This window comes from Ursus arctos, unplaced genomic scaffold (assembly GCF_023065955.2).
Source record: "Ursus arctos isolate Adak ecotype North America unplaced genomic scaffold, UrsArc2.0 scaffold_28, whole genome shotgun sequence".
Lineage (NCBI taxonomy): Eukaryota > Metazoa > Chordata > Mammalia > Carnivora > Ursidae > Ursus > Ursus arctos.
This window is the reverse complement of record NW_026622963.1, coordinates 35915662-35940765: the sequence shown is the minus strand read 5'-3', so window position 1 is coordinate 35940765 and position 25104 is coordinate 35915662. Positions and strand designations below refer to the sequence as shown.

The 25104-nt window shown below is 43.8% G+C and overlaps 1 protein-coding gene across 2 annotated transcripts in view; it reads right to left on the bottom strand.

Annotated features, from left to right (window-relative positions):
• The window catches only part of ADAMTSL3 (ADAMTS like 3), a 331832-nt gene that overhangs the window by 106648 nt on the left and 200080 nt on the right, over positions 1-25104 (bottom strand). For both annotated transcript variants that reach the window (XM_026510570.4, XM_044388448.3), the window contains 6 exons: positions 20675-20813; positions 19525-19575; positions 18668-18872; positions 14972-15119; positions 13339-13423; positions 403-689 (listed from right to left, as the gene is read on the bottom strand). In XM_026510570.4, the coding sequence (XP_026366355.2) occupies positions 403-689; positions 13339-13423; positions 14972-15119; positions 18668-18872; positions 19525-19575; positions 20675-20813 (915 nt within the window). The remainder of the gene's footprint in view (positions 1-402; positions 690-13338; positions 13424-14971; positions 15120-18667; positions 18873-19524; positions 19576-20674; positions 20814-25104) is intronic.

The window sequence follows — 25104 nt, the reverse complement described above, 5'->3', positions numbered from 1 at the left end:
ATGAGCCTAACTATATTCTGAGGATGACTCCTGACAGACTGTGTGAAGATATGACAACCCCAGCCCACCTCACTTTGCAACACTGATTTATGGGCAAGACTGCCTCGACCTACACTTCCTATTTATTCCATATTAATCAGTGGCCTCTTTCCCCATCTCACTTATGCAGACGTTAAGGCCAAAGGAACATACCATTTTTTTGATCACGATATAATCCCACTACCCTTTATCTTCCTAGAATAATCATGATGGAAAATAAAGAAATGGCTAGTTTGCAGTTATTCAAATGATTTCACCTCCTTCAGACTTTTCTAACTTGCATATTTGGTTTGAATGATTTCGTGATTTCTCCAATGGTTAGCAACACAAGACGAGACCGTCCCTGGAGCGAGAAGCAAGTACCTCCCAAGCACGTCGCCGTGCACGGGGTGAACCCCGCGTACTCCCAGTGGTAAGTCATCCTGCTGTCCTCCTGGAGAGAGGTGTCCGGCTCGCTGGAGGCAGGGCCCTCGTCACACGGCTTGAGGAGGCAAGGCCGCTCGGTGGGCAGCTGGGGGCCTTCACACTCTTCCTCAGGCAGCTCGGTCTCTGTCTGCGTGAACGTGAGGAGCACGCGACACTTCACCTCTCGGACCTGGACGCCCGGCCCGCATGTGGTGCTGCAGGCTGACCAGGGCTCTGGAATGAACCTACAGAAAACCGGGAAGGGGGGGGGGGAAGAACATGCAATCATTACATCTGGGCCACAGAGGAGTGACAAACATTCTCTGCAGCGAAAAAGTAACTTCATTCAGAGGGAATTCAGAACATTTGAAATGCCATACTTCTGATGCTCACATGTCATTAACCAATTTTCGAATCTTATTAACAACAGAATTTTCCCTAGAGATACATTGAATGTTTGCATCCATTTTATAACTCAAGTTCTGTGCTATGAACTTTGCATAATATCATTAAAATAAGGGGGCGCCTGGGTGGCTCAGTTGGGTAAGTGCCCGACTCTTGATTTTGGCTCAGGTTGTGATCTCAGGGTTGTGAGATCAAGTCCCGTGTCTGGCTCCACACTTAGCTTGGTCTGCTTCTCTTCCTTTTCCTCTCCCTTTGCCCCTCCCCACACTCTATCTCCTTTTTTTTCTCTCTCTCTCAAATAAATATTTTTAAAAATATATATCATTCGTTTTTTTAATTTGGTAATAAAGAAGCCATTCTGCAGTGATAATTTCTAATCTGATTTCTTTTGTAATATGGAGATTTTTCACCAATATGTATTCATCTAATCTTTATCAGGCTTATCCTTTAACTGGCAGGGTTTTATTAAACCCTCAATATTTAGGAGCTAAGCTACAAGACAACAAATGTTTTCAGCAGAGTAGATGAAGCTTTCATATTCTTTTCTATTTACATAAATACACTGAACTTCCTCTTCTTGAAAGTATCTTAGGTCTTCCACAATCTAGCTGAATGACGTATTTATTTTTGATCCTGAACTATTATCCACTGAATCAGAGGTTGTCCACCTATGGCCTACAGGTCAAGTTCAGCAGACCTGTTTCCCCACAGCCTACTAGCTAAGAATGATTCTGATGGTTTTAAATGGATGGGGGAGGGGGAAGAAGGATAATCTTTTTGTGAATGGCATAAATTCTGCCTGCTTTTGAGCTACATGGTAGAGCCGGGTATCTGCAACAGAAACTGTCTGGCCGGCAAAGCCTAAAATATTTACTATCTGGGTTTTTGCAGAAGATGTTTGCTGATTCCTACACTGAATTTAAAAGCATAGATTCAAGAGAGACATAGATATTTAAGATATCCTGCTCTTCCATCATGAGACACCAATGCTAGACAAAGAAGAGCTCAGTAATAGAGTAAGTCTGGGGACAATGGGTTAATTTACTCCAAACCTCTCCCAAACACTATGACATATGAACACATACCATAAATGCTACGAAGGGAATATGGTGTGCATCATTTCCTATGTTTAAGTGAATACAGAGCTCTATGCACAGGATAATGTACTAAGTCACTTCAGAAAAATGATTGAGATGTAGTTCCCAGGCTTAATGTTCAAGATCTCAGAAAGATAGGGTAATGAGGGTCTCTCTGAGTCCTCCAACTGTCTCTCCCTGGACAAGACGTCATCACAGTTGTCCACAACGGCACATTCCAATCAGCAGAATGAAACACCATTGCTATGCATGAGCCCAGGAAAGAACTACCAGTAAACCCTCCAGATTTTTTTTGTGTGTACTGAAAACTGTTAGTGGAGAACTCCCTCCCCTAACCTTCCTAGACCAGGAGAGGGCCTGCCCGACTGCCCAGGATGGAGTTACTGGAATAATATTTGCACAATGCTCTTTTCTTTCCTTGCTGTTTTCCCCAGTAGAACTGGAAAGAAAAATCCTGATTAAATTTAAAATAAGGAAGGGGCCACTGAGTGGCTCAGTCATTTAAGCATCTGACTCTTGATTTCAGCTCAGGTCATGATCTCAGGGTCATGGGATCAAGCCCCGAGCTGGGCTCTACACTGGGCATGGAGCCTGCTTAAGATTCTCCTTCTCCCTCTGCCCCCTCCTAAAATAAATAAATCTTTTTAAAAATTTTAAGACAAGGAATCCATACAATGTATTAATATAAGGTCAGTTAAAAGAAGGAGGTGGGTATGGGGCACCCAGATGGCTTAATCGGTTGAGCATCCGACTCTTGGTCTCAGATCAGGTCACAATCTCAGGGTTGTGAGATCGAGCCCCGCATCGGGCTCCACACTCAATAGGGAGTCTGCTAGAGAGTCTCTCTCCCTCTGCCCCTACGCCTGCTCATGCTCTCTCTCTCTAAAATAAACTCTTTTTTTGGGGCGCCTGGGTGGCGCAGTCGTTAAGCGTCTGCCCTCAGCTCGGCGTGATCCTGGCGTTATGGGATCGAGCCCCACATCAGGCTCCTCCGCTGGGAGCCTGCTTCTTCCTCTCCCACTCCCCCTGCTTGTGTTCCCTCTCTTGCTGGCTGCCTCTGTCAAATAAATAAATAAATCTTTAAAAAAAGATAAAATAAAATAAACTTTTTTAAAAAAAGGGTGTGGGTCTATATTAATTGAGCAGGAACAGCCTCCACTTAGAGATAGTTAAATGAAGTAAGTATGGGGTAATTCACGTACTATGATCTTTTGTCAAAATACACACAGAAAGTCACACATACGCATATGTAGTGTACATATTATATAAGTGCATATCTATTTATAACACATATGTTTATGTACACTGATTCCTGTATAATCTCTCTTTTCTGGAAGCGACTGCACGTGCCAGGGTCTAGAGTGCGAAGAGGAGGCTTCCACTTCTTCTTTGTAGCTTGAAAAGGTTTGAATTTTCTCACCGTGAGCATACTGTACATTTACAGTCACTATTTTTTCCCCTCCTCTCTCCTTAGTAATAAAAACTTAAAATTGGGGATTTTGCTTTAATGGGAAATAGGTTTTTTTCACTCAGATTGGACTCCTGGGACTCCTATGATCCAGAACCCTGACAGAATACGGGGCAGGCGAGGGGGCTCACCTCCTTTCCCAACAGGGCAAATGATGGTTGCGTCCAGTGTTTTCCTAAGGCATCCAGGATGTTTCAAGTTGGTTTTCAGAGGTCCTTTTAAGGGTCCTCTTAAAAACCAGATCCAAGAGCTGTCCAGATTAGCCATGAGTGATTTCAGAGGAGGAAAAAAAGAAAAGCTATGGCAACTCAAACTTTATGCATAAACTAGCATGATTTTCTTCCGTGGATTTTTTAAAATTTTTCATTTATTATTATTTATTCATTTATTTTTTTCTTAAAGATTTGATTTATTTATTTGACACAGAGAGAGAGAACAGAAGCAGGGGAAGGGGCAGAGGGAGAAGCAGGCTCCCCACCGAGCAGGGACCTGATGTGGGACTCGATCCCAGGACCCTGAGATCATGACCTGAGCCAAAGGCAGACGCTTCACTGACTGAGCCACCCAAGGGCTCCTATTATCGTTTATTTAAACAAAAGATATTATAGTGTTCATGCAGTTCTGAGTCTTGTTTTGTTTTATCCTCAAAGAAAAAAAATTCTTTAAGGATGCAAAAAGGGAACAGAGTCGCATGAAAACATCTGAAATGCCATGTCTGCACAAAACGCAACCAGAGAAATGGAGTGCGTTCCCTACGTCTGCACCTTGCAGAAGAACTTAGAATAGCACCTCACTACCGTAACAGTTTAGACACAAGATAATAAAATGACAGAATAAAATGGGAAACTATGGAGCTGAAGAAATAAACTGTGAAGCCTGAGGACATGATTCCAAATCTCATCAGGAATTCAGAACCTGGAAAACGCAGAAGAACCAGGGCTGATGATCAGAATGATGACACAGGCAGGACTTGGCAGTGCTGAGAGCAAGAGAAGCTTCTGGAGCAATTGGAGGGGTGGAGGGGAAGGGCAGGCTGCAGAGGGAACTGTCTGGGATGACAGAAGTGTTCTGTATCATGCCCGAGGCTATGCTATAGGGCTGTTTCCACCTGTTAAAGCTCATCCTTTAAATAGACACGGTTTACTGTATGTAAATCATACCTCTCCGAAATGGACTTTTTAATTTTTATTTATTTATTTTTTTTTAAAAGATTTATTTATTTGAGAGAGAGAGAGAACACAAGTGCAGGGAGGGGCAGAAGGCGAGGGACAGAATCTCAAGCAGACTCTGCACTGAGCATGGAGCTGGGTGCGGGACTCGATCTCACAACCCTGAGATCATGACCTGAGCCAAAATCAAGAGCTGTACACTTAACTGACTGAACCATCCAGGTGCCCCCAAAATGGACTTTTTAAAATGGCGGCTTTTAGAGACAAAATGAGAGAGAACCTAAATAATTCAATATTGAACATACTGGCTTCTTCAAGTAGAGGTTCCAGCACACGGCAAACAGAAAAAGTGTTCAGATACGAAATATGTAAAAAAAAAAAAAAAATTTAAAGTGCCTAAAATACAGCTTGGAAAGGCACACTGTTTTCCAGGAAAAAAGTGATAAAAAATGATGAACATAAAAACCTAGAGTTTCAGGCAGAATAACAGCCACCCCGAAGACACTCATACCCTCGTCCCCAGAATTTATGAATATGTTATACTGCATGACAAAAGGAATTCTGCAGCAGTGGTTAAGGTTATGCACCTCAAGATAAGGAGACTGTCCCCGCAGATAATTCAATCACACGAGGCCTTAAACACAGAGAAACCTCTCTGGCTGGAGTCAGAGAGATGCAGGAAAAGAGCAAGAGAGAGTCAGAAAAATGAAGGGCACTCAACCCGCAGTTGCTGGCTCAGAGACGGAAGAGGCCAGGAGCCAAGGAATGCAGGCAGCCTCTGGAAGTTGCTAGCAACTCCCAGAGCCAGCAAGGAAGTGGATATTTCAATTCTACGACTGCATGGAACTGAATTCTGCCAATGACCTGAATGAGCCTGGAAGCACATGCTCCCCCAGGACCCCCCCACAGAGGTGCTCAGGCTGACAGACACCTTGATTTTGGCTTGGCAGGACCCAGCGCAGGGGAACCGGCAGAATCTGATGGGCTCCTCACCTACTGAACTGAGCTGGAAAATGTGTATTAAACCACTCGGCTTGCGGTGAATGGTCATAGCAGCCAAAGCAATTCAAAAGCTTTGAATTTTCTAACCTGCCTGAAATTTTTTTTGAAAATCAGGAACTTTGAAATAGTTCCTAACAAAGCAAGCTATGTCACCCTGCTCATTTTAAAGATGGAGACATCAACAGAAATGGGATGTTTAGGGACACATGGGGGGCTCAGTCGGTGAAGCGTCTGTCTTTGGTTCAGGTCATGATCCCAGCGTCCTGAGATCGAGCCCTCCATCGGGCTCTCTGCTCAGCAGGGGAATCTTCTTCTCCCTCCCTCTCTGCCTCTCTCCCTGCTCATGCTCACGGTCTCTCTCTCTCTCTCTCTCTTTTATATATCTTTTATATATGATAAATAAAATCTTTAAAAAAAAAGAAATGTAAAAAGTATAAGGAATAATGAGATGGGATAAGAAAAGGTAAAAGACCAGTATAAATTTCAGGAAAGAAGAGATGAATTTATTCTTTGATGATGCCTTGCTTGGTAACTATGGGAAACAGTCAAGTTAATTGAAGATTTTTGACTTGATAACTACGGGAAACAGTAAAGTCAATTGAGATTTTCGGGAAAAAAATCAGAGTTCAATAAAATAGTCTCTATCTATCTATCTATCTATCTATCTATCTATCTATCCTAAATTTACCAGGTTTCCCAGAATTCAGCCAACACTTGCTGCTAGTGTCGGCTGCCAGGCGCTATGCTAAGAACTTTACATGTATTATTTGAACATAATTTTCATAACAACCTTTTGAACAAGTACCATTGTTTCTTGACTTTACAGATCAAAAAAAACTGAACCTTAAAACACATAAAAAAATAAAACTATAGAATAAAAACTCTATAAGAAAGCACAGTCCACTTGATTAAAACCGCAAAATACCGAGAGGGTTCTAACCCCAGAGAAAGGAATAACCGGAAAGAACATCACATGTCTCCCAATGAGAAGACTCCAAACTGTAAAGTTGTCGTTCCCCCCCCCCCCCCCGTTTAATTATTTTAGCAAATGAATGCGGTTCTGATGCAATTTGGGGGAAGAGGCTGGAAACAGACAAAACAACTTCCAAGTTTTACGGGAGGTTAGGTGAGGACAGTGAGGAGCCTGTTGAAAGGGAATAACAGTTACACGGCACTTGCACAGCCTGAGAGAAAAAAGGACTAAAAAGGAACAGTGATTCCAATACTATGGGACTGGCCATGGGGTACCCCATTTACACAGTGAAGGCACTTTGAAATCAGAAACCGAAACAAATCATTCACTAGATAGTGCTGGGCAACTCATTAATTAGTGGGAGAGACACCACGTATCACACTCCCCGTGGATCAAAGTTACAGGGAAACCATGAAAACATGAAAGCAAAGTTGACCTTTGAACAGCTCGGGGTTTAGGGGCACGGACCCCCACCCCCTGCCCACAGTCAAGAATCCACGTGTAACTTCTGACTCCCCAGACTCGTAATCGACAGCCTCCTGCTGCCTTACCCATAACGTACACAGTCAATCGCGGCTATTTTGTATGTTGTATGTACCACGAACTGTCTTCTTACAATCAAGTAAGCTGGAGGGAGAAGTGTAATTAAGAAAACTTTTAGGAAGAGAGAGTACATTTACAGTGTCACACTGCAAAAATCCACAGGTAAGCGGACCCACTGCACTTCAAACCCGTGTTGTTCAGGAGTCATAAATGTACTAGAAAACGGCATTAAAAAAAAATCATTTCCCCATGTTGATGCAGGTGTGGGAAGGAGGGCAGGCTCCAGGACTCCCGTGGACAGGTAAATTCATACTGACATTCTGGAATGCAACTTGACTGTAGAAATGCAATGCCTCTGATGGGCCCACCTTAAGTTCCAGAAATTCCACCCGGCAGATATGTCCTACCTAGATAATCAGAGACGTACAACTTGAGATCGGCTGCAGATTGTTGCTGCTGTTTTAATCAGAGTGAATATCAGCAAGAAGCTGCAGACAGCCAGAAAGATCTTTCTAAAATGCAATCGTGACGACATCACTTGTTAAAACCCTCCCACTGCCTCCACATGAAGTCCAAGCTCCTTAGTGCACCATGAAGACCAAGACCTGCTTCTGTTTCCAGCGGCAACCTAGCTGCCTTGCTCTCTAGCCTCCAGGCCCCTCTCCACACTCAGTATACGTCAACCGCCAGGTACGGCCCCCCGTAGACCAAGTGGCCGGCACGCAATCCCAAATACTTGGCACTCTGCTCGTCTGACACCCGCCTACATCTCAGGACCTGAGTTCATGCCCCACGTCTCCCCGGAAGCTATCCCTGACCCCTAAACCTCACAGGAGGGTAATATCACCACTAAATTCTCTGTCTACCTTATTAGACAACCTGAGCTCGAATTCAGGTCACCTGACATTAAACTGGAGCTCTTCTTAGAACACATGCCAGAGAGCCACTGTCTACCACGTAACAGCTCTGAAATGCTGGTCGCTGTCTTAACCTTTCTGTGCCTTGGTGTCTTCAGCCCTGAAGTGAGGGTAATGTTAACACCTCCTCATAAGGTGTTGGAATCGAACTGTTGGAATTAAACGAGTCAATCCACATAGAACCCTGGCACAAATGAACTCCTCAATATTAGCTGTTAGTACCATTGTGAGAAAAACAGATGTCTGAAAGAAGACATAATTCGGTTTTAGCAAATACGGCTTCCACAACGGGAGAAGCCAAAACGGCAGGAAGGAAACATCCAAAGTGCTCTAAATCCTGTTTCCTTGGTTTTCACATATGAAAAATGGGAGAAGGGGCAACACAGCTGCAGAAGCATCTTGAATCCCAAAGAAACCAGGACATCTCCAGGGAAGACCTTTTAAAACAACGATGAACCGTATCAACCGTCAACACATTCCACAGCTGGGAGCTAAGAAAGGTCAAAATTGCGGTTCTCTTGGCTTAGCTTCATAAGCTATAATTTTTATTTTCCCAATTAAAAAAAAAAAAGCTTTTGAACATCCACTCCTTGTGTAAATCCAGAGCGCAGGCCATGGTAAACCACAGAGACAGAAATATTTATCTTCTCCAGGCAGGTTTGGCAGGCTTTCCTCGGGGGATCTGAAATATAGCTACGTTCACCTTCTCCTTCATTGTCAACAAGCAAGCATCCCCAAACCACAAAAGACAGTGGTTATAGAAGGATGAACTGGAACCTGAGGTATGTTGCGGTTTTGTTTGGAAATCGAGGGAATGAATAGAGTCAGAAGTGGTGGGAGGAAACTATAAACTTCACACTAGACAGCCAGGAACAGGCCGGAATCTGCCAGCAGCGTGAATTATAAAGGAAAATTGCATAGAGACCGCAGAGGGAGAGAGGGAGAGAGGAAGCAAGGAGGAGGCAGCCACACAGGCCGGGAACAGGTGCTGGGGGCTCAGTCTTCCATTCTGGAGAGAAAGGGGTGGTGTCTTTCAGGAGGAAAGGGCATAGCAGCTTTGCTCAGGGAGTAAGGGGAGGAGGAAACCAGCAGCAAAAGCAGGTTTGGAATGAATACAGGGCCTGAACCCATTGTGGCTTACATGCTATCACCCCTTCCAATTCAATACAATGAACAGGATTTTCAGACTGTGAAAGGGACACTACAGATGACCCGGTCCAGTGGTTCCCAAACTTGGATGCACCTTCCCAAGTCACCTGGGATACTTGCTAAAAATGCTGGTGACAAACTTGTAGAGATGGAAAGTGCAAGAGAGGTGCTGGGGGCTAGGGGGAGCCCTGGGGAGCAAGTGCTTCATGGGGACAGAGTCTCTTCTGGGGAAGATGAAGCAGCTCCGGGGGGGGGGGGGGCAACCAGGTCAGTGTACTTAATGCCACGAACCTGTACCCTTAAAAATGGTTAAAACGGTCATTTTTGAAATTGAAGTTTCAAGTGTGTGCCAGAGTGAGTAGTTTTAGACATGACGAAATGATCCCCACGATAGGTGTGTCGTCACCATCTGTCACCATGCAAAGTAATGAAATAGTGACGGTATTCCCTATGTTGCTCTTTTCAGCCCCGTGATTTATTTATTTTGTAACTGGAAGTCTGCACCTCCTCATCCCCTCCACCTATCCTGTTATGGATATTTTAACACAAAAAAATAAATAAATAAATAAAAGGTATCTGGCAGAGCCAAAAAAAATGCTAGTGACTAAGTGCTCCCCTCCCCCCACCCAGTGTCTGCTCCATGGGGCCCAGAGATCTGCATTTCAGGAGTTGCCACGGGTGATTCTGATGGACGTGATTTGAGGACCAGACTTTAAAATGGTATTGTGGTTATAGAAGGAGAAGGAAGAGGAGCAGAGGGGGAGGAGGAGGGAGAGGGGGAGGAGGAGGGAGAGGGGGAGGGGGAGGGAGGAGGAAGAGGAGGAGGAGAAGGAGAAGAAGAACAAAGAAAGAAGAAGGAGGAAGAGGAGAAGGAGGAGGAAGAGGAGGAGAAGGAAGAGGAGGAGGAGGAGGAGAAGTCCTTCTTCTTTAGAGACACATCCTGCAGTATTTACAAATGAACTGCTACACTGTCTGGAGTCTGGTTTCCGTGTTGGTGGCAGAGACGGAACGAGAGTGGCCTGCTAACTGCTAACTGTTGAAGCCGCATGATGGACACATGGGGTTTCATTATACTTTCCTCTCCTCTTCTATATAAGCTTGAAATTTTCTATAATAAAAAAAAGCTTTATTAAAAAAAAGCCTTAGCCAGGTGACCCCCCATTCCCAACAGAGAAGAGAGCGTGACTGAAAAGCTGGTGGGATAAGTAAGCCTCAGGGAGGAAAGGCACCACATAAGGAGTGTGGTCGGTGGTACCGCACAGCCTTGTGTGGTGACAGACAGTAGCTACACTCGTGGTGAGCACAGCAAAATGCAGAAACTTGCAGAATCACTGTGTTGTACACCTGAAACCAATGTAACATTGCATCAGCTATCCTCGGATAAAAATGTTATTAACGGTTTGGGGGGGGGGTCGTGGAGGTGGGTGGCAGCGTCTTGTAGGCAAGGCACAACGAGCAGTTCACTGTGGCCGGAGTGTCCCCCTCAAAGCAAACCAAGGAAGTGCTCGGAGAGGAGGCTGGGAGCCCCAAAGGGTGATGCCCGCCCGCGAAGTCTGGTGGGCCTTGGGGATGAGTGTAAATCTTTGGGTGATGGGGAACCATGGGGATATTCTTGATGTTGGAAAGAGAGACTCAGATTTGTGCCTTAGCTAGACTTGTCCAGGAGCTGCGGGATGGGTGGGTTTGAGGGGACTGAGTGGGAAGCGAATCAGAAGGTTGCTCCAGTGTCTCAGGAAGTGGGCTTAGGACCTGGACAGGATGCTAGTAGGAACACAGAGAAGGAGCTGGAACGGAGACAGAACTTAGTAGATACAATTGGCACAACCAGTAGTTAACTACATATAAGGGAAGACTGAGAGAGAGGCAAGAATGACCCCAGGCTTGTGGTTTGGGGAACTGGACAGCAACCCCATTAACCAAGAGATGACGCAAGGGAGGAGCACCAATTATAATCTAGTTGTGTTCTAGGGACAGAAGATTCTGGTAGGATGCATCGTTCTAGACTGAGAACTCTATAACCTTCCTTGAGTGACAACTACACACTCCCGTTCAGCTGTCTCAATCTCCTTTCCCCGGGTTCCTTTCCTTACAGAATCACAGGAGATCAGAGTAAGGAGAAGGTTCCAGTAGTATTGAGCTCAACACCCTTCCTGTACAGTTGGGAGGTGTCGACATGTTAACTGACTTGTCTACAAACCTTATTATTTTTTAACATATTTAAGACCATCCTAACTTCAAATAAAAAATAACAAAACTCAAACATCCATAGAACCACTTCTTTCCATCCACTTCCCTACCAATCTTCACTCCGTTTTCAATACTCAAATACCCACCTCCTTCTAATTGGGAACTCATGTCTTACATCTCCGCACTGTCCACTTCCCCACCCTTTGAATGGCAGTCCTCTAAAATTAACTGGAAAAGACTCTCTTGTCCATCTAGATAGTGTTTTCTGGGTCCGCATCATTCTTCCTTGGCTTTCTAGGAGATCTGCACCCCTCCTTAAACCCTTTCCTGCCTTGGTCTTTATAACTGTGGTCCTTCCTTGGGTCTCCTCCTCCCTCTGCTCACTACTCCTTCTCCTGCATCACCCACTTCTTGCCACCTCCCCTCCTCCTCGAGATCACCAAGCAACAGTCATGAGCCTCTCTCTTCAGTCAGTTACTCTGGGGTCATTCACCTCACAGCCTCTACAGTTTCTTCTGGGTTCATTTCCAGGCCTGACACTGGTCCATGTGGAAAAGTTCTGCACATGTCCTAAGGGGGATGCACCAATTCTCTTGGCCTGTATCACTAGAGGCACAGTGCCTTCTCAAAGAGAAGTAATCCACGTTCCCCCAGGGCTCATTGGGCTGGGCCCCAGTTGGAAGGGAGATTGACAAATGAGCATGTTCTAAAACCAGCAATGAGGTTGGTAAGGGATCTAAAAACAACACATGAAAACCACTGGAAAAGGCTAAGAGTGATGAGCTTGGGAAAGACCACACTCCTGGGATCCAGCTTTCTTCAAATTTGTGAAAACCTGGCACATGGGAAGAGGCATAGATGTCGGGTTTGGGGGTTTTTTAATTTTTTTTCCTGTTTCAGAAAGCAGAAATTTGAAGGAGGTGTATTTAGCTCAACCAGAGAAAAATCTTGCATATAACTCAGGCTGTTCAACAGAAGAACGAGCTCTCTCTCAATGCAGGGAGCTCGGCCTGTCACTGAAGGTGTTGACGAAGAAATGCCTGTTCTGAGCGGGAGACTGGCCATGTTACCTTCTTACCTCTGAGATCCTTTTTCCTACAACACTCTGTGAATGCTCTCTTGGTAAATAGCCTGTCAGCACCACAGACTTGACGTGTCTGACAGAGAATCAGCTATCCTGTCCAATTACTTGAGTCTGTCATTGGTGCTGTCATTCTTCTAGACTCCTAGATGAAAAATCTCAGAGCACCTTTGATTCCTCACTCTCTTTAGATCCCTATCCCTCTGCGTCCAGAGGTTTCTTTGATTTGTTCTTGGTTCTCAATTTCCACTGACACCATTACACTCTGGATTTGCCAAATCACACATGGAGAGAAGTCACTGGATTTTTGTTGGAACGGACCCTGGAGAGATCAAGTCCAACCTGCTCATTTATAGGATGAGACATAGAAAACTTAAAGACTTGTCTAAGGTCACATAGTTAAAAGGGATGGTTCTAGGCTCCAAGATACATACCACCATATTCTTTCCATTGCTCCAAGCCATAGAAGCTCTGGGATTTCTCCTTATAATCACTCAGGCCACCATTATGCATTTCAGTGAAACTGGTTTTATAGCAATTGGCCATGACTTAACCATGGAATGATTGATTTATTTGTATAATATCGTCATGGGCCTTGGTCAAATCATATGTGTTAATCTAGATCTAGGAATTATCCCCAATCTCTTAATTGTAACAGATCACTGGGTCTGCTTTGAGTTAACAAACACTGTTCTTTTATGTGCTTCTCACAAATACTGCCAAAGTGGGACTGCTGAATTGCGAAATAAAGAAGAATTCTAGCCAGCTCAAGCTCTCTAGAGCCTGAAAATTCAGGTCATTTGGATTTGAGATGTATCATTGTACTCCAATGAGTACAAAAATTACATATATCATGTTAACTGGCTATGCCCTGATTACTCCCATAAAAGGCCCTGGACTCACGTTGGTTCTTCTGTTGCTATTCTGGTCTCTTCTAGTTCTTGTGCTTGTTTCAGCCAAGGCAACTTAGCTTCCACTGGACTTTTTTCTAAGAAAAAAGGAACATAAACAACAAGCTTAAGGGAGTTGGATACATGATCATTATTTGAAGGTTTCATCAATAAAGCAGCCATGCTTTGCAAACGCAAGCTGAGTCTTTTAGCACATGAAGCGGCTTCTGGGGTGAACCAGACATTTCTGTCATATATTTTTTTAATTAACACATTATCCAAATGCGACCAGATGATCCCACAGCACAGTCAGACATGTTCTCCAAGTGAACATAAAAGTCCCTTTTATAAACCAACACCAACCTGTGCTGTTTATATAGCAAACTCTTACTTCAACCATATCAGCTTGCTTTCTTGTTGCCCACGAATTCTTGTTGCCCATGAATAAAGAAATCACTAGAGAAAATCAAATCACATAGATGTTTGGAAAGTTGGGAGGAGGGGAATCTGTGCTCTGGTTTACTTAAACTTTTATTGTTGTAGTTGCTGAGGGAGCTCATTACCAATTACAACCATCAAGCAGGAGCAAGATGCATGCCCCTTTCTGTCCTTTTAGGCCTCCTAAGCTATGAAGACAGAAACAGTAGTTATGAAATAAGAAAGGAAATCATTTGGTACCGCTGTGGGGCAAGTGAAGGTGCTGAGGACATGGCTACAAGAGTGCCATCAAATGCATCAGGAAGAAGAAAAGATTTCACCGGTGAAAGTTCTATAACCATGACTGGTCCCCTTCATGGCAACCAGTGATTTTTCTGGACGGTAGACAGAGTAAATAAATATTTGTTCAGTGGTTCATTGTAAGGCTATTTGTATGACCAATGAACCCAGAAATAAGGAAGGAGCATTTTACTATCCTTTCTAAGATAAGAAGGAAGACTTCTTGGCACTAACAGGTGGGAATAATCCCCCTTTCATTTCCAGACAGGAAATAACTTGTCATAGGGTTGGAACTACGTCACTAAAGTATATGGCAATAACTCTGTCTAGAGAGGAACGTATATCTGAGAGCTGATGCCAAGACTTCCTGCCCATGGATGCTACCCATTTCTGCTAATTCATGTGGAACAAATAGAAACAACAAAAGAAACTCTAGAAGCATGTGGAGGTCTAGATTGGGAGCTGAAAGTCTTCATTCATGCTATAGCAGTGACAGGACACACAATGAAGAATGTGTATAAAATACTGTGGGAACAAAGAACGAGAACCCTGGGGGACATTTCCTGCTCCTCTTTCTCTTTATCCTTCTTCTCCTTTTCTACCCCCATGCCACCTTTTTCTCTTCCTGTTCACCCTACTTCTTTTTCTTCAAAACAGGGATTACGTTAAATTATTCTATGTCCACCAAGAAATGTTCGTACGAGCCCAGATGGATAGGAGCCACTCCATACACACTGAGTCAATAGGAGCTCAGTTTTCTCCCAGATCACTTAATCGCATCGGGCCATCTTCCTTACCAAGGTGGACGGGTCTACTGGCATCTGTGGGTGGATCCACTTTTTGAGAAAGTTGAATGGAAATGCTACAATATTCGAATGAGAGCTGGAAAACACCATTTGATTTCACGTCAACACGCATCACAAACTTACCTTCTGGTTTATAACACGGGATGGGAATGATACATTCTTCTTTGATGTGTAACTTCAGCTGTGGGTTGCAGCCACCAACGTGCTGTCCACGGTGGTTGATACACAGAACCACGCGGTAACGTAACCCTCGGCCACAAGTCACCGTGCACTTCAAAGAAGAAAGGAGAAGCCAGTGAAATTCTTGCTCATGAACAGATCCACAAAGGTATTAATGACTCATGCCAAGGAGAGCCACTCATTGACATGACTATTAAACACAAAAGACCACCAGGCAACCATGAAAAGAAGGGGGTAGAAGCTGACTTCCTGTGATTCTTATGTTTCAGGGCCCCTCCTTTGCAAGGCCTCCTTCCAATTCCCAATTTGAAAAGTATTTCAGATGAGGTCATGGCACAAGAAAAACTGAAGTGCCCTGAAATCTTTCTGCTCAAACATGAAAGAAACTTGACACAACTTTTCTCGAATTTGACTAAAATTTTTTTAGGACGTTATCCAAAACAACTTGTGAGAATGAAAAAAAAACTTTTTAAAACTATCAATTAAAAAATCAAATTCTGATCAATCACACTAGAGAATTATCTTTCTCTTCTGTCTATAGAAATCGATCTTACAAAATTGTGATCATATGAAGAGGGCCACCAAAGAGCATTTAGCCAAAATGGTTAGGAAAAAATACTATAGAAATATCAAGTAGTTAGAATTAATAAAAATATTTTGCAGTTTTTTTCTGAATTTTCATGTGAAGTTCGTGTTGTATTTTTTCTTGCATTATTTATTTATGATTTGGAAGGCACTCTTGCTGATGAATGGAGTATTTTCATGTCATGAAAATCTAGGATATCTTTTCAATTTATCTACATATGTTGGTGAATATACGTGTGAATACATACGTGGGTTTTTCTTATTAATAGACTTTATTTTTTAGGATCATTTTATATTTACAGGCAAACTGAGCAGACAGTACAGAGTTCTGATATGCCCCCACCCCTCCCCACAGTTCCCCCTATTACTGATATCTTGCGTTAGTGTGGCACAATTATTAAAACTGACAAACCAATACTGATGCATTATTATTAACTAAAGCCCAGAGTTCACATTAGGGTCATTGTCAGTTTTTAAACATTTGTGATTTCTTGCAATTTCTTTGATTATTCTAAACAAAAATTCACTTGGATACCCAATATTTTGCATCTTTTCTTCTTCAAGAGTCATACCCAAAGTGTATAAACTTCAGGCCTAAGCAATTCTGGATCCATCCATAAGAGGGGCTGAGAGCCCTTGGGCATCCACGAAGGGCCAGGCACTGCCCCGCAGGTGTGACCTCACTAACCGTCCCACACACCTGCAGCTCACTAGCATCACTCCCATTCGACAGATGAGCAAAGAGCCCGCCACCAAAGGACCTTGCTCAAGGTCACAGAGTTCCCAAAGGCCGAGTGGAATTCCATCCCAAGCCTCCTATTGCCAAAACCATGACTTTGCCACTGATTCATCAAGCTCCAAGATTCTTTGTTTAAGTCTGTAGACATTTTCTGCATGGTCACAGACAAGTTTCACAGGATGCGGGTGCCTTTTCAACAAATTCACATCTCCAAAAAAAGTATCAGTAGAGAGCAAAGAGGTGGTTACCAGAGGGAAGGTGGGTGGCGGGATGGCGGAAATACGCGATAGGGATGAAGGAGGGAACTTATGATGGGCGCTGGTGAAGTATGGAAGTGTTGAATCACTCTATTATACTCCTAAAATGAACACAGCACTGTATGTTAACTATCCTGGAATTTTAAAATATAAGGATTAAAAAAAAAGAATTTCTGATTTCATCTTGCCACTCTTACGACCAACCGAACAAACATTCTAATGAACTGAGTGAGATTTGAGATTAGACCCTATTTCTGGGAAACTGGCTCGCCGACCCCAAGATTTATCAACTTGAAATATATATGACACTGAGAGGCTGTTGCATATTGGTCAAGAAAGAAACAAAACTTCTGCCCAAAGTGAAAGAAAATGGTATTATTATAAGGTATAGCTATACCAGAATTGGTCAGTCCAAAGGAGTATTATTTCCTTCTGTGTAGCTTCCCCAGGAAGCTGGACATTAACCCCAACAATATGGTCAATATTTAAATTTCCAGAACTCCTCTCTGGAGCTGAATGTATCCTTAATGATAGTAAATTATCATTATTGAGAATGTATTTGATTTTTGAAAAGAAAAGTATCAATATCCAAGAAAGGTAAATGAGATGATTTGGATAACAACCCTCTGTTTTGAAACTATGAGTGATGATAAAATCATGATATTGATGAGGGTGTGGGGTTGTGGTATAAAAGCTCTAAAGCCAACACAAACATATGGATGAGACCTCTAAGAGCTGAAAATGAGCTCTGCAGGTTACAGAAGTAAAAATGTTGATTTCTGATGATAGATCACGACGTGATTTTTGGCACATAACTCAGGAGTTCAAGAACTGAATATCTTTTTTTTTTTTTAAAGATTCTCTTTCTTTATTTGAGAGAGAGACAGAGAACAAGCAGGGGGAGCAGAAGAGGGAGAGGGAGAAGCAGACTCCCTGCTGAGCTAGGAGCCCAATGTGGGACTCAATCCCAGGACCCTGGGATCATGACCTGAGCCGAAGGCAGATGCTTAACCAACCGAGCCACCCAGGTGCCCCCTGGATAATCTTGCTATAATAAAATCCCCCCATCTCAGTCTACTTATTTATATGAACAAGTTTTCCCAGTGTGTATATGTAAAACAAACCAAACCAAGAAATCCACAGTAAAAATTAAGAATAAAATTACTGCTGAACCCATGTCTCATTCTGGCAACAGACTATTTTTTCAAGCCCCCCTCATCTTCTAGACAGATTGATTTCAACTAAAAATTTACTTTTTAGGTGTAAAATTGTTTACCAAAATTTGAAATCTATTTATGTTGTTTTGATAATAACAATTTCTAATACATAGAGACTTAAGATCACAGGAAATGAAAATAAATTCATTTCCAATAAAATAAAATTAATTGATTTCAATAGCTATACATATCTTCTTAGAGAAAAGTAGAATAGTGTAATCAATAAAAGACTATAAAACACAAAGGTACATTACTGTAGGATAAATTTCTATGGGGAAAGTGGATTGAAAGTGCGAGCTCAAGGGGAAAAAACGCAAACTATCCAAATTGTTCAAGAAGAACTTCTCCAAGTGTTTTTGAAGGGAAAGATGGCAAGGGTAGAAATCAACATGACATTTACATTCTACTGGACACATTTTTTAAAATGTCATAACAGTTTTATTTTTAAAATGCCAGCATTCCCAACATGTTAGAAATGACATTCTTTGATACTTTTTATTTAAACTTACACAAAAATTTTAGATGTTGGGGCACCTGGGTGGCTCAGTTGGTTTCTGCCCAGGTCATGATCTCAGGGTCGTGGGATCAAGCCCCGTGGTGGGCTCTGCACTCGTTGTGGAGTCTGCTCCTCCCTCACCCTCTGCTCCTTCCCCCTCCTCTCAAATAAATGAACAAATAAAATCTTTAAAAAAATTTTAGATGTCAACCTTAATATATGTGAAGGGATATATAACTTTGCAAACATCTTTTAGGGGGTACATGAAAAGAGGATCAGTAACACCCAGCCAGCATTCATTAAAATCTGAGATTTAATGACAAGTGTCCTGGCCTCAAACCTTACCTGGGACCACTCCATGGCGATCCACTTGGGGCAGTCGAACAGGTTGCAGGTCTGCATGACCTTGGGCTTGGGTGCGTACATGCACTTCCACTCCTCCACCTGCAGAATCTCTCCGTGCATGGACTCCTCCACACACACGAAGCTCCGTCTCTGAATCCCACCTCCGCAGGACACCGAGCACGCAGTCCAAGGATTATGTTCCCAGCTCGAAAGCAAACAAATAAAAACACATTATTTATGTGTCGTTTGCTTGTCTGTTTCAGGCTTGCAAAGGTGAGAGAGGCCGGCTGTCGTTCAGTGGAAAGCACAGAGGACTTGGAGTCATGAGACTTTCGTCTACAGTCACAGGGCACTTCACTCCTCTGACCCTGAGGCTGCAGGCAGGAAGGATGCGACATCCTCCCTCATGCCCCTGCACGGGGCCGTTCTGAGAACTGCACTGGTTTCCATACAGAGTGTGAAGCAGTCTTTAAACCGTCTCTCCACTGTAAATACTAACGGACAATACTACCAGAGACTCAAAGAAACTGAAGTCAGAAACCAGTCATCCAGATGTCACAGGGGATTCAAATTTCTGACCAACTGCAACGCCTGAGCTCCCTCTATCATGGCCAGTCCTCGAGGCCGTGCTTGATACCTCCAGTGACGGGAGACGTCACTGTTCGAGGGAGCACATGCCACCTAATTCTAAGGCAGGTCTTCTTTACCATGGAGTTGAAGTCTGCTTTCCCTTAGCTCTCTGTAAAGGATCTACTAGCTACCCCTCTTACATGTTAGACTATTGCTAGATAGGATTCAGTTCCTTGCAAACTGCTTAGAGCAAACTGCAGAATGGAAAAAGCAAACCCGTGACTCACCGAGGGAGAGGCTGGAAGTGGTCGTAGGGCATGATCTCTTTAAATCCATCGCTACAAATGAAATCATTGTGACAATGTCATTTCTCAATCAACTAACACATTCATTAATTTCATCACTACGAATTTAACAACCCCAAAGACAGAGAGCTCTTTCATATTGAAAACTATGCCAAGTGTTGTGAACTCTTCCCAAAGCCACCATCTTTTTGATTTTTAGCCACATCTCTGGCACATGCCATCCCCAGTTCTATGAAAACACAGAAACTAGTGGTATGGATTACTCAAAGGAAAGAGTGTCTCTTAATTTAGATAAATCTGTTTTTTTATCATCTGAAAAAGTGTTTCGATATAATCTATTAATGATATTAACACACTATCCTATTAGTAGAATCTTCAGAGAAACATTTTATTTCATAGAATTTGTCCTTTGAAAAGGTCTCTATGAATAATTATGTTCACCTGGGATTACAGGAAATGGGCAGCTCAGTGATAGGAAATGAAATCCACTGAGAACGCTTCCTTTTCCACTCGCACACTTCTGCCCCAGCCAGCTGGCCTATGTCTGGGCCATTCTGGGACTTGATACTGTGCTGTTATTTTAAGATACTGTAGTAAAGCCAGGAAACTTCCCCAGGCAATCCAAGTCAGCAGGTACTAAATTATGCAACGGGATAGTTTATGCATAGCTTTTCTGCTTTGGCATTAAACCTTTTCACTTCCTTGCACAATGCATTATTTATACCGAATTTAACGTGAACACTTCAAAAGTCAAAACGTGGTAATGGGTGACCCAGTTTAAAAGTGAAAATGGTGAGTTCAAGATATTTATGACTAGCAGATGGACAAGACCTCGTACTTGGACGAAGAGAGCTTTCCTATTGTGTGTCCAGGAAATGCTCAAAGAGGGTCGTTATGAAGAGGCAACTCTCCGAGCACAGGCACGCACAGCCAGACAGGAGAGCCCTGGACCGCGTGAGCCGGTGAGCCTACTCCCTGTTAAGCAGGGGGACAAATGCAGGTAACGGCCACCCATCACCCAGCGTGTGTTCAAGGTCACGCGGTGCAAATGTCACTCCGCAAAGACTGCTCTGTCTCGGCCACACTTGATTTGTTTCTATTTAGAGTGAAAACTATGGGTGGGGATGCAAACCTCGACGGGCAAGGGTCCATGCTGCATTCCTTCAGTTTGGGTTTGGGTTTCACGTTTTCGGGGTAATAGTGGCAGTAATGGTCAGGCACCACCCTCTTCAGGCGGATATCCACACATTCAGCTGAGTTGAGCTGATAACCTAACGGAAAAAGGCAAGTCTGAATAAGGCATGGCGTCATTTTCACGTGGCAGTGATCCCTTGCCACGCCCTTTTTTCTTTCCCCTTAAGAAACTTCACTCAGTGGTTCTCATCCCTGGCTACTCAACGGAACCCTGGGAGCTTCTAGCCCATACCAGTGCCTGGGTCCCTTTGTGGTCCAATTAAGCCAGAAGTGCTGTGGCTCGGTCCAGGAAATTGGCTTTTTTTTGTTTTTTAAATGATCTTCAGGTTTTTCTAAAATGACTAGCATGTGTGGCCAAGATCAGGAATGATTACTTGAACTGATGGTGGCGGTCTTAGCACTTTTAGCGAGAAAGTTACAGCAAACTCCTTTATAGAATGCCTGAACCTTGGGGCAGAAGGTCAATCACTGGCCCATCTCCTGACTGTCCCCATGACACCGTGTCAGACCCCCCATCTTCTTTCCTCACGCTTCCCCTCTTTGCCTGTCTCCTCCCCCACCCCGGTTCCCCCAGAGACACCTGTTCATTGTTTATATGTTCTTAAATGTGCACCTGCCTCATGTAACATTGCTTGTATCTGTTTTAGCCAAATAGGTATTTTAAATCTTGTTCTATTTTCTACTTTTCTCAATGTTACGTTGTTGACAGCTACCCACATGTGAGGCTGGTGTTTCCTCCCATCGCATAATATCCCACTGCTGGCATACACCATGTGTTACTCTTCTGCTGTCCTGGGGAGCCTGGGGCACTTCCGATGCCAACAAACTTCTCTAACTGGGGAAGAAAGCACTGTCTATACAGGGAGGAACAAAACCCATCCCCTCTACCACCCCCTGCCTCACAAGCCTTCAGAGGGGAAGGGATGAGGACTCACTTTCGATTCTATTAAATTCAAATTGTAGTCACTGACGAGTAACATTTCAAATGGGTGAGTGCTGTAAATTGTAAAAACTCACAAAATGATGCTTCTATTTCCTGAAAGACCTGATTCCAGGTTTCCTGTCACTACATAAGTGTCATGTTAAGTTAAAAAAAAAAAGAAAGGCAATTTTTCAAAACCAGAATGAGCTCTTCAGGAAAAAAAGAAAAAAAAAAAAGCCCAAGCTAAGCTCTCAGTCTCAGCCAATTGGTCGAAAGGTCTAAAAATACATTTAAGGGCCTGATTGTCGAGAGGAATCTGATTTTATAAACCACTAGACAGCGTTCTGCAAGCCACGGCTTGGATGGAAGCTGAGTGCAGGAGGACAGGCTGGTATGCATTATAAAAAGCAAGGTTGAAACCACAAGAACGAAAATCCAAATGGAGTCAATAAAATGTTACTCGGGTGCCAATATCTACCAGAGCGTCTACAATATCAGGTGGCAGTGGCGATCCCGGAATTTTCTCCAGACTGATCTTAAGAGTCCCACGTGGATGACTGCAGACAAGACCAGGAAAGTCCATCCAAGTACCTTAGGGAGCACGGAACTAACTCGCCGGATTATCCAAAAACTCAGAAATGGCATTTACATAAATCATGTACACTTGATTACTAATATAATTAAATTCTGGAAATGCTTTCCTTGTGGGTTTTTATGTGTGTGTTTTTATTTCCTCCAACACAAGAACAGAATGAGACTACAGCTTCTTGAATCAAAGAAAAATCTTTGTTCTAAATGGAAACATACTTCTAGGAGACCAAAAAAAAATCATACAGGTGTTTATAATTTAAGGAGAGACAATTAATTTCCTCTTTAATTTTATGGCAGTACCGAGATAACTAAAAGCAAAGGAAATAAGGTAGATTCCCTTCCTATACTATGAACAAATGTGCTGCAATTCTGCCAGTGGGCACAAAATGGCAGGCTGCAAGGGGCACCCCACAAGCAGTGTGAAGCCTCCCTTCTGTTCTGACAACCACCGCTATCTTTGGCGGGCAGTCTCACGGCTGGGTGCTCCCATTTACGGTTCCACCCGGGCTGTGTCTTTCCTTTGGCACTCAAGTATGAGACACATCTGTGTTCCTCCCAAGAATTTAACCAACTGAACTAAGCTGAATCCCATTATCAGTGTCCCTCCCAGAGTGGAAAGCTTCTCTTTTCTCTTATGTGTCTACACGGGAACGTCTCTGAATAACGGGGTGTGAGAGTTAGCAAATAAATTGAAAAGAAAGATGTTTGTCTTCCTGTTGAGTAAGAATAAAAAAAGCCCCACCAGCTCTTTGCTTTTATGTTGGGGTCCATGAGAGACTCTGTCTTCCCAGGAGCCATGGCCCACCTGACTCTAGGTGGTGGGATTCTGCTTCTGGATATAAAATGTACATGGAGGGGATCTCTAGGTATGTCCCACTCCCCCTGAGAGATCTCTACTATAAGCACCGAGTCATGTCTATATCTCATAACTCATCCCCAGAGAATGCCAGGAGCGGGGGGGAGGGGATGGCCAGAACTCTCTAGATTATGCAGAGGCATTTTTAACAAAATTCAGGTTTGCCTAGACTCTGACATAACAGGTATTTCCCAAGTACCCACTAACTGCCAGGCACCGTATGAGGCTCCTTAGCACGTGTCCTGTCGTTTTGTCCCCCGACAATGCTGGAGAGGGTGATCGTCCTGCTTTACAGATAAGCAGACTGAGGCTCAGAGCCAAGTCGTGGCGAGGCCAAGAAGGGAGTCCAGGTTCCCAGGACCTGAGCTCTGCAGCCACACTGCCTCTTGATGTAAATATCGTCACGCAATTTTTAGAGAACACATTTGGCCAAAATGAGCTTGAGGCCCAGGTTTGGAGAGACTCATGGAACTGACGCAGATCACGGTTTCGATTCCAAAAGCTGTTTGACCTCAATCAGCGTTCAACGAGATCAAATGTGTTGTTAAGAACTGCCTTGCGGTCACTGTGGCCGTGTTGGTGACTCAAAGCTCTGAAGGAGTTTCTGCCTGGAACAGTGCTTATCATATTCAACAAAACACGTTTTCACTTTCAGGGGGAATTGAGAATAGACTGAGAGAACGTGAGGCCTGGCACGGACTTAGAGACGATCTCCAGCGTTTTGTTTCTATCACATTCATTTCTGTGATTGTGTTCAATTTATGGCAAGAGATCACAGTTTACCACTTTGAGGTGCTTGTATTAGATCCTTTTTTGTGAATATGTTTATTTAAATTTTTAAAAGGTCCATTTAAAGAAAAAACCAGAACTCATACTGCAAGGGTATAACACAGATACGGTAAAAGCAGTGAGGTTAAAACAGCTACAGCTAATACCCAAAACATTAGGGAGTGGTGGTTCTTAACCTGGAACGTGCACCACCATCTCCTGCAGGGACAGGCCCCACTCCCAGAGTTTCGGATTCAGTAGGTCCAGGGTGGGGCCCAAGAATCTGCATTTCCAGCAAGTTCCCACGTGACGCTGCTGCTGCTGGTCCAGGGAACCCACTTTGAGAACCACTGCTGTAGGCTCATAACCTCGTGGTCTAGTGCCCATGCCTGGCCCAAGAAGAACTAACTGGGAAGGTTAACTTTTTACCTTGTCTCTAGAGCCCCATTTAACCTCCAGATCGTTTCTCTTCCATTCCCGGCAACACAAGCTCCTTCTGGGGTCTGTGCTACTTGGTGCTCCCCACAAAAGCACCTGCCTCCTGCTTTCACTGGGAGCCGAAATCGCAGAAGAGAGAGGTCTGACATACATATGCGTGGGAGCCTGACCCTGGCTGAGGAGCCCTCCTTGATAAGCCTGTGGTTTAGAGGAGAAGAGGCAGACTCCGCACTCAGTTTGTGACCCTCTAAACAAGCTCATATTCGATAGCCCCGCACGGAAGACATGGTTTGGGGCTGGGCTGACTTGGGCTGGGCTGCAGGAGGACGATTTATTGCAGTCCTTCCAACACAGCCCTACCTGAGCCTGCGTGCCCTGACCTGCTGCCAGGGGTGGTAGACGGTTCTCAGGAGACACAAGGGCCACGTCATCTAGAGCATGGGGCTCTGGCATCAGATGGACCTGGAATCAGATCCTGGCCATGCTGTTTGCTCACTGAGCGCACGGGAGTCCATTCTTTACCTTTTCCACGTTTCCATTGCTCATTCATAAAAACAGGCATGAAAAGAGACCTTTCTTAAGGTTGTTTGGAAGAGTAAGTGTGAAGATGAGTGCCCTGGCCCATGGCTTGGTACATGTAAATGCCCAGCACTGCTGTCTGGTGCTTTTAGGGGAAGAATCAGCATGAGGTCCCTGCAGCAATTCTAGTCACTGTGGTTCTTGGGTGGGCACCGGTTTAGAACCATTTACCTCCAATTTAAAACTTCAGTTCATTAAGAGAGACTTATGTCAA